This window comes from Molossus molossus, unplaced genomic scaffold, assembly GCF_014108415.1.
Source record: "Molossus molossus isolate mMolMol1 unplaced genomic scaffold, mMolMol1.p scaffold_m16_p_15, whole genome shotgun sequence".
NCBI lineage: Eukaryota > Metazoa > Chordata > Mammalia > Chiroptera > Molossidae > Molossus > Molossus molossus.
Window position 1 is genome coordinate 31,658,740 of NW_023425350.1, and position 18,436 is coordinate 31,677,175.

At 51.7% G+C, this 18,436-nt stretch overlaps 1 protein-coding gene across 2 annotated transcripts in view; it reads left to right on the forward strand.

Moving 5' to 3' along the window:
* The window catches only part of PRKCE (protein kinase C epsilon), a 483,491-nt gene extending 471,197 nt beyond the window's left edge, over positions 1-12,294 (forward strand). Inside the window, exon 15 of one of the 2 annotated variants that reach the window (XM_036262555.1) lies at positions 9,281-12,294. In XM_036262555.1, the coding sequence (XP_036118448.1) occupies positions 9,281-9,427 (147 nt within the window). In that variant the 3' untranslated portion in view covers positions 9,428-12,294. The remainder of the gene's footprint in view (positions 1-9,280) is intronic. The other variant, XM_036262554.1, reaches the window with a different exon arrangement.
* The last annotated feature ends 6,142 nt before the right edge of the window (positions 12,295-18,436 follow it).

The window sequence follows — 18,436 nt, forward strand, 5'->3', positions numbered from 1 at the left end:
GAGGAGCCGGGCCCACTGTCCAGGGCGGCCTTCGGGCCAGGTCCACCCACTGCCCCTTTTTGTGCAGCCCTCGGACTATGCTTTTCCGGTTTCTTCAGTGGTTGAAGAGAACCTTGTGTGACACACGAGGCTCGACCATAGTGTCCACAAAGTGAGTTCGACTGGAACACAGCCATGCTTGCTCATATCCATCTTGGGCGCGGCTGCGCTTGGGCCATGGCCGCAGAGTGGGGTCCTTGTGGCAGAGCCCCTGTGGGCTGCAGGGCCGAACATATTGACTGTCTGGCCACACAGGAAATCCGCGGCCTCTGCTCTGGAGGAGGACCAGGCTAAGAAGGCCGTGCCGGAGTCCTTTCCTCTTACTCACGAGCGAGCCAGGGAATCAGAGGTAGAAGCGGCTTTGAAAGCCACCTTGACAAGCTCCCCCTTTGCCAAGGGCCGGCGAGGACCGGGTTCCCGGAGTCTCTGAGGGCAGTTTCCAGGCGGTTGAGTCTTGGGTTCTCCTTTCAAGCTCTGTAGGTTCCTAAATGGGCACTGCTTTCCAGACGACCTTCGGGGAGTTGCCCCGCCGTTCTGTGTAAAAAGCATCATAACCAGGGTTTGAGGTTTGGTAACTTCTTCCTCCCGATGGGGATCCCGCCCTCCCCCCTAGCGCAGGTCCGGAGGGCTGGGTCTACAGACCCCGATAGACGGCTCGTCCACAGACACATTGTGGCGGCTGCGCTCCTTGGGTCACTGGAGTATTTGCCAGGTGTGAACCTGGGGCTCGTGTTTGCTAATCAGAGTTTCCAGCATTTTGACAGAGTTCAGCTGTGGTTGTCTATTCAGAATGCTGGTGGTCTGGGGGACGCGGTCCATTTTTAGCTGTATCCGTGTATGCAGACTGCCTCAGGGGAGGACAGTGTCCCCTGAGAAGTGGTTGGGACAGGAGGCAGCAGACCTGACTGTGGGGAGGGGACACTCCAAAGCCTGCCTGGGGCTTGGTGGCTCTCCACAGAGGCCTGACTCTCCTGTGGACCAGCGGATGGCCGGAACCAAGTGCTTCCCATCTTTAAACACCACAAGGCGAATCCTTTGTGCTTAAAAAGCAAAGGTGTCTTGATTTTCTTCTCCCCAAAAAGGTAGAAGCAACACAACAAATAGAGTGGAGGTCACAGCTGGAGCCCTGTGCAACCCGTTCAGCCAGGCTGTGTTTAAAAATGAGGAGATCTCACATGAGTCTGATGTCCTCCTCCTGACCAAGCGGAGAACCTGCCTGTGAATGTCACAGTCCCTCCCAGAGTGTGCTGGTGGGACTGGAGTCGCTGTGGAGTCGTAGGGGGCAGGGTAAAGGGTCCGAGCCTGACCCTGTCGTGCACACTAACTTTACATGCATCCCAACAGCGAGGTGGGCGGCGTGCCCGTCAGATGTTAGGACGCACAAGCCGAAGGATGTAGCAGATACGTGGGTGTCAGAATTAAAATGACATCTGCATAGCACCTGAGAGTGCAAAGGAGCTTTACTTAGAGGCTCTCACATAACCTTTGGCAATCTAGGCATATTTATGATCCCCACTTTTTTGGCAAATAAACTGAGATTCAGAGAGGGAAATTATAGAATCATTATTTATGGTGCTCCTGACAGGCTAGAGATAAATAGCAAAATAAAAAGAAATCGAGGTGAAATAGAAAGGATCACATTTGGATTTGAAAAGTCAATTTCAGAAAGTTATGGTAAGTCTGAGTTTTCTTTACTTTTTTTTTTCCTGGTACATGCCTTTAGCGGGAACCAAACCCAGGTCTCTCTGGACCGCAGGCTGACGCTCTAACTGCTGAGCCAAACCGGCCAGGGCTGTCTGCGTTTTCTAAGGGTGCCACAGCATGGTACCACAAACGAGGGTATTGTCTCTCGCTTCTGGAGGCTAGCTGTCCGAGCCCGGGGGTCCGCTGGGCTGTGCACCCTCCAACGCCTGCAGGGGAGGAGTCCTTTCTTTGCCACGTGAGCTCCTGGTAGCCCCAGATGTTCCTTGGCTGGTGGCAGTGCCACACTCTCCGTGGCTCTTCACATGACCTTCCCCCTGAGCACGTCTGTCTCTGTGTCCACATGGCCCCTTCTTATAAGGTCACCAGGCACACTAGGTTAGAGCCCACCCTAGTGACTTCTTCTTAATTTTTTTTTTTTTTAATCCTCACCTGAGGACATTTTTCCATTTTTGTTCAGGTAGAGCAGGAGGGAGAGAGAGGAAGAGAAAGAGAGAGAAACATCGATGTGAAAGAGACACATGGACTGGCTGCCTCCCACACGACCCCAACCGGGGCCGGGGACAAACTGCAACCGAGGTACGTGCCCTTAGCAGGAACCGAACCCGGGTCTCTCTGGACCACAGGCCGACGCTCCAATCGCTGAGCCAAAGTGGCCAGAGCGACTTCATCTTAATTTGATGACATCTGCAAAGACCTTATTTCCAAATCAGGTCCCATTCTGAGGTACTGGGAGTTAGGGTTTTAACATATCTACTTGGGAGACACAATTCAACCTATAGCAAGGTTACAGTGGATTGGTGAAACTGTGATTTATCACAGCTACTTAGGAGATGATAAAACATTGATGCTATCTTAAACAGTGGTTTAATTTGAGGGTTCCCACCAAGTAGAGGGTTATGCCACTGAACATGTTGCTGAGACCAGAGTCGAGAATGGATCCGGCGGCTTTGACCGCCACAGTCTAAGGGGATGGATGGAAGACAGCAGGGACCACAGACAGCAGGGGCAAGACAGGGGCTGCCCACGGCCCGTGGGCAGCCTGGGGCCACGTGGACTCTCTATGTGTTGCCCTGTTCTCTATAAAGAAAGCCCAAAAGTATGACCAGTACTTGGTGAAGAAAATTAAAAGGAGGTGTGGGGGATGGAGGACTATGTTTAGAGACATTTCTGGGTAAATGATAGTTAACTTGAAATTCTGTTTCAACCCAACATTCCAGCCAGGCAAGACACTATGGAGCCAAGCTGCAGTTAACTGATGTTTCGCAAGCATTCTCATTGTTGAAATTCTTGCCTTTTCGTTTAGAATATGTTAACGCAGAAAATTGAGCTTAGATGAGACTACTGACATTTCAAAGCTAGGAGGAACTTTGAGTTTGATTGTTACAGTGAATAAAATTATTTTGAGCAAATGAATATTAGGCGTCTGGTGTGTGTCCTGCTTGGAATGAGGTGCCCTGGGGGAGGAGAGAGGGCATTAGGACACACTGGACTACTAGAAGAAGGGAGGAATGAGGTGCCCTGGGGGAGGAGAGAGGGCATTAGGACGCACTAGACTACTAGAAGAAGGGAGGAATGAGGTGCCCTGGGGGAGGAGAGAGGGCATTAGGACGCACTAGACTACTAGAAGAAGGGAGGAATGAGGTGCGCGGGGGAGGAGAGAGGGCATTAGGACACACTAGACTACTAGAAGAAGGGAGGAATGAGGTGCCCTGGGGGAGGAGAGAGGGCATTAGGACGCACTAGACTACTAGAAGAAGGGAGGAATGAGGTGCCCTGGGGGAGGAGAGAGGGCATTAGGACGCACTAGACTACTAGAAGAAGGGAGGAATGAGGTGCCCTGGGGGAGAAGAGAGGGCATTAGGACGCACTAGACTACTAGAAGAAGGGAGGAATGAGGTGCGCGGGGGAGGAGAGAGGGCATTAGGACGCACTAGACTACTAGAAGAAGGGAGGAATGCAGGACCCAGGAAGAGCCACGGGAACGGGGAGAGGGTGTGTCAAGGAAGACTTGCTTGGGGACTTGGAACCTGACATGGTACCTCGAGGAAAGTTGGCATTTTGGAGACCACGTGGGCACGGCACGTCTGCCCAGTGCTGGTCACAGTCATGGGCAGGGCACCCCTGGCTTACAGTCACTCTACCTACCTATGTTCTTGCGGTCATGCCAGGCAGAGGTGAAGAGGTGGGCAGGGACCAGCAAGGCAGCCACATGAAATCCGGCCCCAGGACCAGCCTGTAGTCAGGGAGTGTCCTCAGCGCTTTCGACAGTTATCTGTTGATCTCCTGATGACCGAATGGAGACTGGAGCAGGTATCCGCTCTGAGGGCTGTGTTATGGCTTCAGGACGGGGAGCGCTGTGTGAGAACTGGTCAGCCATGGAGGGCGCAAGCGCCGAGGCCGCCTGCGCGGGTCTGTGTGGGCTCCACACGCTGCCACCCCCGGCCGGGTCCCCAGGGCTCAGTGGCCTCGGAGTGATTCCTAAGACAAGCTCAGTGCCTTTGCTGCCCAGAGGCAGTTTCTCAGAAGGATCTGGAGGACTATAACTTTGTCTCCATAATTCTCCCCCAGTGCAGACCCCAGAAATGTGCCCTTTTATCAAGGTTACCCTAGACCTTATCTCTGAAGGGAATAGGAATGCCATTTTCCCTTTAGTCCAACTACAAGGATTAGGGACATACCCACCAAGTCCTAAACTCCCCTGACCCCATCCGTCTTAATGCAATTTCCCCAAGCCCTGGTTGAGCCTGTTTCCGTCCTGTACCAACAGTCGGGGAACCCCAGTACCCAAGTACTGCTGCCGGGAGAGGGCACTCCGTTAGCCAGGCGCAGGCCTGCCGTCTCTCGGGGCCCTGTGAGGCTGCCGCGGTCTGGGCGGCCCCCACCTATACCTCCCCAGTGGAAGACCCCCCCTCCGGCAGGTCGGCTGCCACTGGTTCTGAACCCACATCACTTTGCTGGCTCTGGATAAAGTAGCAGCAAGAGAGGTGCAGTCGTTCGTGCATTTCTGGTTGATACTGACTGCGCGCTCACTGTGTGCCAGCGTCACGCTGCGCGGGGATGGAATGGAGAGTTTGGCCAGCCCCTGCCACTAAGGAGCTCGCAGACTCGTTGAGAAGACATCCAGTGTGCTGAGTGCCGTCTTAAGGTTTGGGAGAGATAATGGACATCCAGGGACGCCTTCCTGAAGGAAGGGCATCTAAGCTGAGACAGGAAAAGTAGGCAGAAGTCAGCTCAGTGACGAGGACACAGGGCCAAAGGCAGGGAGGAGAGGGGTCCCAGGCAGAAGGCTAGCTGTGCAGAGGCTTGGAGGCAGGAGCACGCCATTGAGTCCCGTCACTTCGTGGTAGATGAAGCTGGGAAGGTGGGCAAGGACGAGAGCCTGGAGGGCCTTGGAAGTGTGTGTGTGTGTGTGTGTGTGTGAGAGAGAGAGAGAGAGAGAGAGAGAGAGAGAGAACCCGGGGCTTTCCCCAGGAGCGGTGAGGCGCTGTTGGAAGAACCTGTCACTGGAGGAAGCCCTGCGTGTTCAGGACGCCCCAGCTCAGCACTAGTTAGGATTTGGAGGCGTGCAGAGAAATGTAAGACTGAGCCCCTGCCTCCGAGAAGCTCGTGGCACTGATGGGCAGAGCGCGTGGACTGTCGGTAACAGCCACGCTCTGCACGGTGCCTGCCCAGGGCACACAAGTGCTGAGGCTCGAGAGTAGAAACTCACGTTTATTGGGTGCCTGTCACATATTGGGGTCTGCACTGAGGCACCTAACATTTGGCATCTCATTTAGACCTCAAGGCACCTGCGTTCTACTGATGAAAAGACCAAGGCTCGAAGAGTGACCACACAGTGTCGTACAACCAGGAAGGGACAGTGCAGGGATGAGAGGTCACCGGTGCTCTTTCTCCTACTCTGTGCAGTTTCCCCTCCGTGTGGGCCGAGGGCTGGGGGGCTTCATGGAGGAGGTGAGGTCTGAAGAGTTAGAAGGTTGTTGACCGTGTCCCGGTGTCACCTCGAAGGCTGTGCCATGTGGGCTGCGTCTGGCTTAGGCATTAGGGGGCATTTGGGATGACCAGGGAGACAGGGCGTGGCTCTGGGAGTTTGCCCCCTGGAAGCTTGGAGTCAAGTCTTGTGCCTGAGAGGGAGGCAGCAGCTTTTCAAAGAATAAGGTCAGCGAGCGAAGGCTCGAATCCCCAGCCCTCCTCCCGTTTGAGGATGGTCTGCCGCGTGCACGCTATGAAAAGGCAGCGGTGTTTCCCAGAGATAACTGCTTTGGGAAACTTCCCAAGTCTCTAAGGTTAATAATCAGGAATTGCCCCGGGTGGGGTGCTGGCTATTGGAATTAGAAGTGAGTGACTGACATGCACCTAACATGTCCCAGGAGAACAGGCCTGGGCCAGGCTGCATATGGGGTGGACAAGCCAGATGCGTCTTCCTGTCCAGCTCTTGAAGAGGGCACACTCGCTCAGATACCACTGGGGATTCAGAGACCTGGGAAGCCCGGAGCTGAGTGAAGGGTCCCCAAGCAGCCTGCAGTGCTCTGAGCATGCACTCCTAGCGGTGTGGACAGAGCCTGACTCCCGGCACACAGTCAGCGACTGTGGGACTCAGACAGCACATGGAGTCGAGCTCCGTCCCCATGCTCAGTGGGCCTCAGGACAAAAGCCCGTTTCCATGACAAATGGATGGCAGTGCCCGAGAGCTGAGGCACAGACAAGTAGATGCACAGGGAGAGCCAGGGCCAGAGCACTTGCAGATCCCCCGAGGTTCAGTGCGCACTACTCATTGGGGACCAGTGAGCGGGGGGGCAAAGGGGGTCCTGCCCCCGAACATGCAGGAGAGCTGGGCACGGCCCACTCTTGGGGATGTTACACTGAGTCTTTCTCCTGCCCTATCTCCTGGCCTGTCTTCTTAACCCAACTCCTGCCCCTCCAATCCACCAGTCCCCTTTGCCCCCCTGTCCCCACTGATGATGCCCCATGGCTGTCTTTTGGGATAATCCTCAGTGCTTCCCAAGTCACCCCCACCTTCTCCCCATCCCACTCCTCCTCCTGGACTCATTTCACCCCGCATCGCAGGCCCGCACTCTGCATCCCTCCCCAGCCAGAGTGCACCCTTCCCTCCTTCGATAGAGATCTTCAGGGGAGACGTCCCCACGCTTTCCCCCAGGCCCTGGCCCTCCCGTGTCCGATATGCGTCACTGTGGTTCCTCTCTGAGTCCGTCTCCCTGGAGGGCCCCCCTTGTCCTCCCTCTCTGTACGCACGCACGAGGTGGAAAGCAGAGAGTCCCCTTGCCCGGGGCCAGCCCTCCTGACAGACACTAAGCCACTAGGCTCTCCCGTTTCCAGGGCGGCACGTGCTTTCCTCCGCTGCAGGTCCGTCTCTGCTCCTCCGGTTTTCTGTGTCTCCCTCTGTCCCCCTCCAAGGCCTCTGAGACCTCCCTGCTGTGCAGCTCAAGCCCAGGGAGAAGATGCCAAGCCGCATGGATGGGTTCTGGAAGATGATCTCACCCCTGCTCCGTGCTGTCCATCTGATTCTGATTCCCGTCTGGGACAGTTCGGAAAAAGACTCCCCCGCTGAGCTCGCCCCGTCCACATTACGTCTTCTCTCCTCGACCCGCAGCCCCGTGCCGCCGTCCTGGCCTGCTGGCAAGCGTTTCTGGCTTTGTTTTAGCCTGGCGGCTTTACCTAAACATCTTCTGATTGAATTTGGCCCTTGCTGTGTCTTCCCAGTTCTCCAGTGTCCAGCTTTTCAGACATTCCACCCCACGGGAGGCATCACACTGGGACCCGGCTTTGAGTCTGGCTCAGCTCTTAACTAGTTGGGTGACTGGCAAATCACCAAACCTCTGCAAACTATGGTTTCCTCCTCTGTGCAGTAAGGATAATAATACCCTGTTCCAGGGACCCAATGAGCCAATGACTGTGACGGTGCTTTGTAAACTGTAGAGCAGCTCTTCCCGAGCCTGGGTCTGCGGAACTCGGCTTCGGGAGAAATATCAATAAGCCATTCAGGAAAGTGTCAGGGTCAGGTTTGAGGAAGCCCGGCCTGGACAGCGTGACCCGGGTTTCTTGACTCTAGGATACATCAGAGCCTTTCATTTGCCAAGGTGCGTGGCAAATCTCCAAGAGCAGGGTACAAAGTAAAACTTTATCTCAAAGCCCCTTTTTCACAGACTGCTTACTAACGTCTTTTAAGTTACGGGTTTCCACGGATCATAGCCCCTATTAATATTATTCCTCCTACAAATAATAATGGTAATCTTTGCAAAAGTTGTATTCCGTCTTCCAGGTCACTAATCCTGGGTAACACCAGTTCACGTGTGTCTGAAAAAGTATTGCTGGAACCCCTACAATCTTCTCAGCTTGTGCTGCGGGCTGTGGGGGCCGGGAGCCGGGTGTTGACGGCACTGCTGTCGGACTCCACTCTGACCTCCCGCCATCCTCACGCTGGGCTCTGCCCCAGGCAGCTTGGCAACCCACTGTCCTGTGTACACCTTTCCTGTTCCTGCCCCCTGCGTTTGTCCCATCTTTCTTCCTGACCAGGTGCCTTTCTCCCATCTCTTCCAACACGATTATAACTTAGTCTTCAAGTCTCAGTCAGTCCCCCACTTCTCCATGTAAGATTTTCCTGACCTTTGCAGACCGGTCCAGCAGAAATACTGGTTCCCAGCTCAACTGGAAGCCCTTAGAGACAGAGCGCATTATAGACACTGCCTGATTTTTTCCTCAAAGCAGGATTGATTTGCCATAAGCCCTACTTTGGGAGCTCGAGCCTCCAGCTGGGGGGTCCTTCTGATTGGGGCAGTCAGGGGTGGGTTTATTTGCATGTTCAGTTACTCAGTACACGGTTGTTGCTGGGAAACCAAGGTTGAATAAAACAAGGCCCCTGCCTTTAAAGAACTCTTGGTCAAGACAAAGCCATCAACAATTCATTGCAAGCGAGAGTGTTGCGTGTACTAGTAGCAATACTATGAGAGCACAAAATAGGGTTCATGGTGAGAGCAGATAAGGACCAAGGCAGGGTTCCCAGAAGACATTCCACCCCTGCCCATTTGCCTGCCACCAGGAGAATGTCATACGGACCCGACCCGGCAGGGCTGTGGGGTCTACCTATAGGGGAGGAAGAGCACTGGAGACCTTGTGGGAGGGGCTTTGCGTTGGTTCCCTGGGCCACAGGGAGGGAGATCTCGAAGCCGGAGGGTCAGGGCAGGTGCTGGAAGGAGGAGTTGAGATGGGAGCTGTGCATCCCACTCTCTCAGACACACGCACATGCACACGCACAGTCTGTGGGAATCCCACTTCCCTGCTTTTCCATCATACCCTCACTCCTTCTTCCTTCTCACCTGAACTCATTTTTCCCTCGCCATGCCCTCTGTCACCTCCTGGTCCTGGGGCCATCCATCGTGACCTCATCGAACAGCTCTGTCTGCTCTCAGTAGCTAGTGGCCTGCTTTGGCAAGAGGCTGGTCAGCGCGATGCCCACTCCCGGCGGGGGGTCCTGGGGAGGAAGGTCAGCCTGGAGTCAGTGCTTTCTCTTTTCTTCTCACAGAAAACCAAAAGAGACGTCAATAACTTTGACCAAGACTTTACGCGGGAAGAGCCAGTCCTCACGCTTGTGGATGAAGCGATTGTGAAGCAGATCAACCAGGAAGAATTCAAAGGCTTCTCCTACTTTGGTGAAGACCTGATGCCCTGAGAGGCCCCTCCAGGTGGAGTTTGGTGATGCTGCAGGAAGGGGTGCTGAGAGGATTGCTGTTTTCCAGAGGCTCAGAAGGTTTTGAACTACTTCTCCCTAGAGCCCCGGTCCCTGTCCACTCTATTTATTGCATTCCCGTAGCCCAGGCCAGCTCCGCCCTCCTGCCTGGTGACCAGCAGGCCCTCTCGGTTCTTGGCTCACCGGTAAAGGGGCATCGTGTTGGGTCAGCAGTCAGCTAGACACGTGGCTGTGTTGGGTTTGTTGGCAAGCCTGTTTCCACTTCTCGGGGCTCCTGGCAGTGAAGCAACTTCAGTTCTTTTATTGCGAAGAAAAATTTTAAAAGGAAACAAGAAGACTCAGGCTTTGCTATTGGACACAGAGTCCCAGCAACTCTTGCTTCTCATCCCTGTAGCCCCCGCCTGCCATCCTCTGCCCTCTGTCCAGGAGAAGAGGCTGTACTTCTGCAGCACAAGGCTGGGCACCCGGAGGCGTGCCTGCGGAGGAGGGAGACTGGGAGATGCACGGGTTGGCGACCTGTGTTGGTTTGTCTGGAATGGTTAATTCTTGCTTGCCTTGGTTTTGGCTTGGGGGCATGCCAAAGTGGTGGAAGCATGTATCTCATGGAAGAAATCACTCTTTTTGAAAAAGAAATTTGATTTTGAACTCTATTAACATTTGAAAATATATCCTCAAATTTGCTAATTGGCCAAGAGATATAAATTTCAGTATTAACACAGGTTGATATTAAAGGGCTAATATGCAACGAGAAACCAGTTGTCCAGGATGTATGCTCTTCACACATCAGTGGAGCTGGGAGCTGTGGGAACTGAGGGGGAAGTAAATGAGCACCAGTCCTCATTGCCGAAGTTCTGCCCCAACACCGAGGCCACTGCGATGGCCAGACCCTGGGCTTCTGGCGAAACGCGGCTCCCATCTCTTTTCAGTCTCAGCCCAAGCTCCCAGTATAAATTCTATTTATTTTCCGCAGCGGTGTGTTCTTTTTGCGCACTTCTACAAAATGGTCGTACTACTGTGTCGTGATTTTTAAACATTAAACATGGAAAGTTGAATATGAAATATCTGCTTTTGCAACAAGCAGACTGAGGTTAAACAAAGGGTGTCAAGAGACTGAAAAGCAACTTGCTTGAAAGCTGACCATGTGGCCAGGCGGACTCAGAGGTGTGTTTCTGTGTGACCTGTAAAGGCGACCCACGTGGACACTATTTAATGGATGCAACTTACCTCCTGCAGATATGCTAACAGTGTTACAGTGTTACAGTCTTTGATTCCCAAGGGTTCTCTGTGGCTTTGTGTATATGTTTCCCGGAGGTCATTTGATTATCTATTTTCCTGAACTGATTTAGCCAGGAATGGAATCCATTCCAACTGTTGCACGTGGATTTCCCAGCTGCCCCTAAATATATATACATGTGAGTGGCAAAGTGCACTAATGGAGCTTTTTGCCTTTTGTACATTTGAGATCTCTGTATATAGTGTTTGTTGCAAGGCCTGTGGAATTAATTCATTGAATTTAGAGGTATCAACTGCTGCATGTTCAGGCATATTAGAAAAGTTTAGTCTATGAAAGAATAATTCTAATAATGTCCAGGTGCAATACTCTGTATGTGTATTGGTTCAAGTTACCGAGAGATAAGGTGTGTTTGTTTCTTGGGGTGGGGGGGTGGGGGGACTCCTTCGTATTGTTAATTTCATTTTGGTTTGTTTTAAAAGATGTAAACATATATTAAGCTATGTTAAATCTCACATATAGTTCTCCTGTGCTCTATTATGTCCTGATAGAGAGGGGGAAGAGAAAGGAATGTTTTTGATGGTGGTGACTAAGCATGGACAGAGACTGGCTCGGGCCCAGAGGGAGCTGGTGTCCATATTTGCACCTGGCTGGTCATAGCCTTTGTTACTAATGGTGACATTCAATTCTCTTTTGTTTTTATTTTTTAAAAACTCAGGTGTAATTATTATCTGTTCTTATGATAATTTCAAATATTATGCTCTGTCAGTCTGTGTGTTTGGCATACTGGTGAAGTGATGAAGAACAGTAGATTAATTTAATTTATCTTCGGTAACTTGACGTACTGGGGAAAGACTATCTTCTGGAGTTGAGTACAAGCACAGAAACATCTTCATGGTGGCATCATCTCATTTTTTAGGAAGACATGACAATACTGCCCATCATGCTCATGCATCACTACTGCTCTCTCTTTCTCCTCTGCTTTCTTCACCATGATGAACTTCGAACACCAAGCACGCCCCAACCGCAATGCCAAAGGGCCTCGTCCAAGGCTTGGTGGTGTTCCCATGTCGGCGGGGTTGGGCCCTTCCAACAGGGCAACTGGCATTTTTGCTGGGAAGTCAAATAATAATACATTCCACCCAGCAGCTCCGGGCAGTCAGTCAATAGGTTGCCTGGCCCAGAGAGCCCCTGCAACACCCAAAGCTCCACGCTTGCTTGGACACCTCCCTCCTGGGGCTGGAGCTGATCAAGTGCTCGCACTGGCGGATTCAAGTCCCCACGTAGTCTGTAGAAAATAGCTTGTGTGTTCCTTGAGTATTCATTGTTTCATTTTAGTTTTCACGAGAGTTTGGAAGCGGACACACTGTTACATTTCTGATGATTTCTAATCTTTCCAGCTGTCTGTCTGTCTCTCTCTCTCTCTCTCTCTCTCTCTCTCTTTAAGAAAAATAAAATGGAGTGTAAAAAAAAAGTCAAAAAATATATGAAGGATTGCTGTCCTGTGTTCTCTCATTATGGAAGTGAGAAAATTTGTGAAGTAGAAACATAATTTTCTCCTCCAAGGGTGAAAAAACAACATCAATGCATTCTTGCTTTAAAAAGAAAAAAAAAAAAAGAAGGCTAAAAATATTACCTCTTTTTAAATTATGTGCAAAATAATTCTGGCTAAATAGAAAATATATTCAATTTTAGGGTTTTGGGTTTTTTGTTTTTGCTTTTGTTTTTTTGTATTGTGATGCTTTATTTGTACATTTTTTTTCCTTTCTGGATGTAATTTTAATCTCTTGCCATTCATTAGTGTTATTTCATTGTAAACATTATTGTGCCAAATGTACTGTATTCAAAAGGATGTGAATGTGTATTGTTTCAGAACCTAATAAACACAGTGATGTTAAATCTTATTTCTCAGTCGCAGTGAACATTTTATCTCCCTTGTGAGAGGCAAGGTGGCACCGATGAAGCTTTTTGCCTTTTGTGCATTAGAGATTCCCAAATTTGAAAACCTAGACATAGTTTCAGCTTTCCCCTGTCCTTTGAAGATGCACAAAGGATGCCAATAGTCTTGTCTGCTCCCCGTGCCCACCCAGCCTCACCTCTGTGCTTCTGGGACTGCCAGCCAGAGGGACGCAGGGGGCCTGAGTGGACCAGATGCGGCACTGGGCTGTCTTGGCACGGGCTGCTTGGGTGTGCTGGGGCACGGGCAAAGCAGGCAGCACCGTCTTTGTCTTCTCGAGAAGCAAATGCTGGATCTCCTTGCAACCAATGCCCAGTTGAGCCTCTTCAGGACTCAATCTCTGACCTGCTACTCAGAACTTCAGGCCCTTGGAGTCCAAGAAACCCCCTAGTCTGCAAACACCTTGCAGGCTGGGCAAGGGGTGCAGGCTGGCCAGTGGGGCTTCATGCTAATCTGTTGCCCACCTCTCCTGCCCAGCCTCTGAGTTCCTCCTCTCCTGCCAGCCCCGCATGTTGGGCTGGTCCTACAAGATTCCGCCTTTTCTCCTTCCAGCATGGATTCTTCAAAGTATGCTTTTGAAACGAGTATACTTGAGTTCACCAGAAACTTCAATGAATCAAAACTCCCTGTTCCTTAAGAGTTATGGGAATGATTATAGTTTTACTATGTGTCGTTCTAAGAGGAGGGGATGACCTCAGTGGCAGCCCACACACCACTTCTCACAAGCCTGCCAGTGGCTGGTATGTATATCACCCTGCAGAACTCTCCTTTCGCGGGCTTCCCCTCCCGGCAGTGTTGCCTGCCGACCTCAAGGCAGGAGCCTGGGCCTTAGATCACCACAAGACGAAGGGTGTATTTATCACGTATGTTCCTCCATGACCAGGCAGCCGTTTCTAGGTAAATGACCACCCCAGGAGAAGCCTGCTTCCCATCAGTGTATCAGTCTTACTATGAATTTAAATAAAAATCAGAAGAAACAAATTAAAAGGAGCTGTTCTACCAAGGCCAGAAGACATCTCCAGGCATCTCACTGAGCGAAATATGACTGGTCTACACCCCCATCACCTAGTGGCCCAGAAGAGACAGCTCCAAAGTCCTGGAGATGCGAGAACACATCCTCCCGAATCCATGTGCTCCACACATCCCACTGACGACATAAGAAAGGCCAGCTGCTCATTAGCATCTCTAGCTTGGAACTTCTCGCCCACCTCAACCATGTTCGGGCACTGGCAGGTCTGTGCCCGGGAAGCCCTGGGGACTAGGACCTGGCGAGGGTTAGATGCTGCTTTAGGAAAACTGTCTGTGTGGCTGTGCCCCTGAACGGAGGCCCAACAGATCTCTCGCAGAGGGCACCCATGGGGTAATCGCCCCTTCTTTATTTCCTGTGCCCGAGCAGAGTCCGGTGCGTGGGCTACCGACAGACTGAACATCCCCGTGTGATAAAATACCCAGGAGGCATGTGCCATCACAGTCCTTGCAGTGGCAAAGGGCTGGATTGGAGAGAAGGCTTAGAAGCCACATGATGAATTCTGTTTTTCACTTGAAAGTACTTTAGCCTAGATAATGATGCTACATCCATGGTATGTTAGTTTTAAGCTACACCTGAAGGCTGACCATCTGTCCCCATCAGGAGTACACCCTCCAGGGATGAACAGCTAATTGAATACATAGACATTGTTTACTCAGAAGGCCGCTGCAAGAGCGTCAGCTCTTTTATCTGCATCGACACCTGGAGGCGTTATTATTAGCATAAAGAATTCTAGGAAAGGATTTCCTCAAGGAAAATGGTGGCGTGTTCATTAGCATCAAGGATGTCAGAAAGGTGATATTAATGGTGTTCGAGATAAGTGGATTGGCACAGATAAATCTCATTTGAAAAACACACAGGATATAAGAACCTAAAGTCTTCAACTTCCCCAGTCATCAGAGAAATGCAAATTAAATCAAACCACATCACCACATCACACCCACCGGAATGACTAAATCAAAAAGGCAGACACAACAAGTTTTACTAAGGATCTGGAACCATCAGAACTTGCAGTGTTTCTGGTTGGAGTATAAACTAGTACAATCACTTTGAGAAACTGGGCCAGTAGGTACCAAAGTCAAATGTGCAGACCTTGGACTCAACAGAAAAATCTATCCACCGCAGAATGGGTCAATGTGGAATAGTCCTGCAACAGATCACTGTGTTTCCAGGAGAATGAATGATTTACAACTACACACAGCAGCAGATGAATCTCACAATGTAACATTGTAACATTGCGTTTAAGAATCCAGGCTCAAAGGAGAACAGGCTGGAGGATTCCATTTCTATCAAGTGTAAAAGCAGATGATCTATGCTGCTAGAAACCAGGCCAGTTGCCTTTTGGGGGGAGGAGAGGTGGTGACTAGGAGTGCACACCCAAGGACTTTTGGGGTGCTGACTTTGATTTCTGAGCTGGGACCTGGCAAAACGGTATATTTACGCTGTGATAATTCATTGAGCTGTACCATTACGATATGTGCACATCTCAATGACAAATTACTCAAAAAACCTAGGATGATTTTTGTCTCTCACCCCTGGGGATGGCACCCTAGGCTGATCTGCAAACTGCCCGTCTCGTTGCTTCTTGGAGGTGTCTTAGTCGCCTGAGTCCCACAGACAGCCGGATCCTGCGGCTGGAACAGGGTGGCACTGGCCTGGAGGACCTTTCTCACGAGACACTCGCATAAACACCCAGACCGACCACAGCCGGAACTCCATGACCTCAGAATGTCCACAGACTCTTCTGTGCCTGCCTGCGAATGAAACGTCTGTGTGTGTGTCAGAACGTGGTCTGTGAAGCTGTTAGGGAGTAGCCAAGTCTCCCCCACTCACGGCTACTGAGATCTACCAAGAAGAACGCCCAGCCTTGGCTCAGGGAGTCTGCAGCGAGCGGTTTGGCGTCAGCTCCTCCACCTTGGGCAGGTAACTGTACCTTGCCCAACCTGTTGCCACTTTTGTCAAACGGTGCTAATAAGCCCTACTACTTCCATGGCCTGTTGTGAAATGTCAGAGATGGGCTTCCACAGCGGTGTCTAGTACTGTTGCTGTTATTTCTCTTCCCTTGACGAGAGCGCAGCCCGAGTCCAGGGAAGGGTGGCTTGGTCACCTGACACCCTCACCCCACCAGTGAAGGACCCTCTGTGGGGCAGGAAGGGAGCACAAGCAGTGGGGGCCAGGTCCTGGCCCTCAGGGAACTTAAACCCAGCAGGATATGAGACAGGTCCGATGCAGACAAGAGGGACGATGACAACCTGCAGATGATGCCAGGGAAGTCAGAAGAAGGGGTTAGGTTTGTGCGATCCTGGCAGCCTTCCTGGAGGAGGCAGCGGTCAGAGGGCACTGAAGGATGAGGTGGATATGGGTAGACAAAGGGCAGATTCTCCACTGGCAGTGGTGTGGACGGCTGAAGGGCGTGAGTCCCAGCGCAGCGCTACAGTAGTCTTCAGTCTCGTTTTCCGCATGAGGTTGTCAGGGTCACGGCAATCCTTCGAAGTGGTTTGATTGTGTCTCTCAGAGAGCCCAGCACAGACCTTCGATAAAGGCGCCCTGTCTTTGTGTGTGATGGGAGAGTTCATTTCTCTGCCCGGGGCAGGTCCATGCCATCTGAGGGTTGAGATCAGGTCCACCTCAGTTCCCCACCTGTCAGGTCAGCAGTCACAATCCTGGCCCCCGATCAGGCCTGCCGCCCCTGGAGCAGGCAGCCACCCATCAGCTGTAGGACAGGCTCCGGGAAGGCCCCTCTGCGCACCAGTCAGGAGATCCCGCCGTCCCTGCTTCCCTCTTAGGGTGCTGGTCATTTACGTTTGACATGTGTTATCTTCTCTGCTCCAGATACTGTGCTAAGCACTTCACACAGGTAATTTATTAAAACCTCACAAATATCACACGAAGTAAACAGAATCCCATTTTATAAACGAAGAGACAGAGGCTCAAAAGTTATAGAACTTATTTTGTTCTTACAACTCCATGAAAATGCCGTCTGCTCTGGCGAGAAAACCAAATTGTCAGATTCTCAGACCAGTGACAGTTTGGGTCCAGAAAGGACAGAAAGTATTTACATATAGAACAGATGACACAAAGCGATTCACTCTCTCATTTATTCCGCAAATTTATTCCACAAATGTTCATAGAGTTCCTACCCTGTGCCAGCCATTTATCTGGACATCAGTAAACAAAACTGACTAAAACACGTGCCCTTACGGAACTTACACAGGAGCAGGTGTTGACAAATAACAAGAATAAATATGACCATTAAGTGAATCATACAACGCGTTAGAAGATCCAGGCTGCCCCAACCCTAGAAGCAAGAGTACAAATGGGGGTCCAAACCTTAGGGCTAGACTTCTTTTTTAAAGTTATACATCAAACTGTGGTTAAAAAATATGTGTTCTAGCCCCACCCCTTGACAAAGACACTCTCATAACAACCTGGAAGGCCAGGGCTGAATTTAGGGAGTGAGAGGAGAGAATGAGGGAGGAGAGACTCTAAGGGAGGAGAAAGACTGGGACAGAGGAGCCAGCAGGGGCCAGGGAGAGGCTACTTACCAGGAGTTGAGCTGTAGGCCTGTCCTGGGGGGATGAGTCAGCTGACCAGGCCTCCAGCAATTTCAGCTCAGCAGGTGAAATCAGAGTAAGGGCTGGACTGGATGATGCCTCCCCACCCTCTCTTGCACCCCCCCCCCCCCACACACACACACACGCACACACCTGAGCTAAGGCCAGGTCCTCTCCAGATCTCAGCCCTACCACCCGGTGCGATCAAAGGGCCCTGTCCCTTGCCAGTACCTCCTTAACTTTGCGGCCCATGCTGATGTCTTTCCTTAAACGGGCCTGCTTCAAACTGCATCCGTCGCAGCCGCCACGCATGGGGTGTTAATCTGCGTCTTCTGTGGATGTGGGGGGGGGTGGGGGGTGGTCAGCAGCAGCAGTAGCTAGCAGGTTATGTCGGCAGAAGTGGCACTGGCCATATTGGTGTGGGAACATGCGCCTCTGTTCTCTCTCCCGGGTCCCCTTTCCCCCTGTGCTCCGTTGGAGGGAAGGAGGCCGACCTCCAAGGGGCCCGCCCCAGGCTGCAGGGCACTGTTACCTGGGAGGGGTAATGAGGCTTCCCATTGAGAAATGAGGGCTCCGAGTCTTGATGGACTCAGAAAATTGCTCAAGCCAATGTCAGCCCCTGGGACACAAGCCTGAGATTTGAATCTGCGTCTAGTTGGCACCAAAGACCCGGTTCTTCCCACTGGGCTCCTGGTCCCTGTCCCAACACAGGTCCTGCTCGCTTTTGTTTTCTCTTTCCAGAGAATTTCACCTCCACTGAAACGATATGATTGCTGGATGGAACCAGACTTACGCTGCTCTTCCTAAGGCTTGACTAAAACGCAGCCAGGACACAGGGCAAAGGCTTCTGGGGGTTCCTTCCCCTGCCCCACGCTTTGCCCGCGCCCCCTCCAGCACGGCCCTGAGCACTGGTCCGCAAGCCCAGCAAAGCCCGCATCCTCCACCCTCAGCTCCTCCTCCCACCACCAAAAAAAGAAACCATCCCTATGGACTATTCTAAGCAGGAAGCTGAATTTTCAACTCACTGGAAAACAGGAAATGCCTCCAAGGGTCTGAAGTCGTTCAGTCACTGCTCCTCTCACGGGCCCGTGTCGCAGGCCAGCTGCTAGGACAGCCCTAGAAGCTAAGGTGCCCTGCGCTCCAGCCCTCAGATGCGATCCTCGGTGCTGCTCATGAGCCCCCTCTGCTCCCGGGGCTGGCCCTGATTCTCCTTGGGCACTAG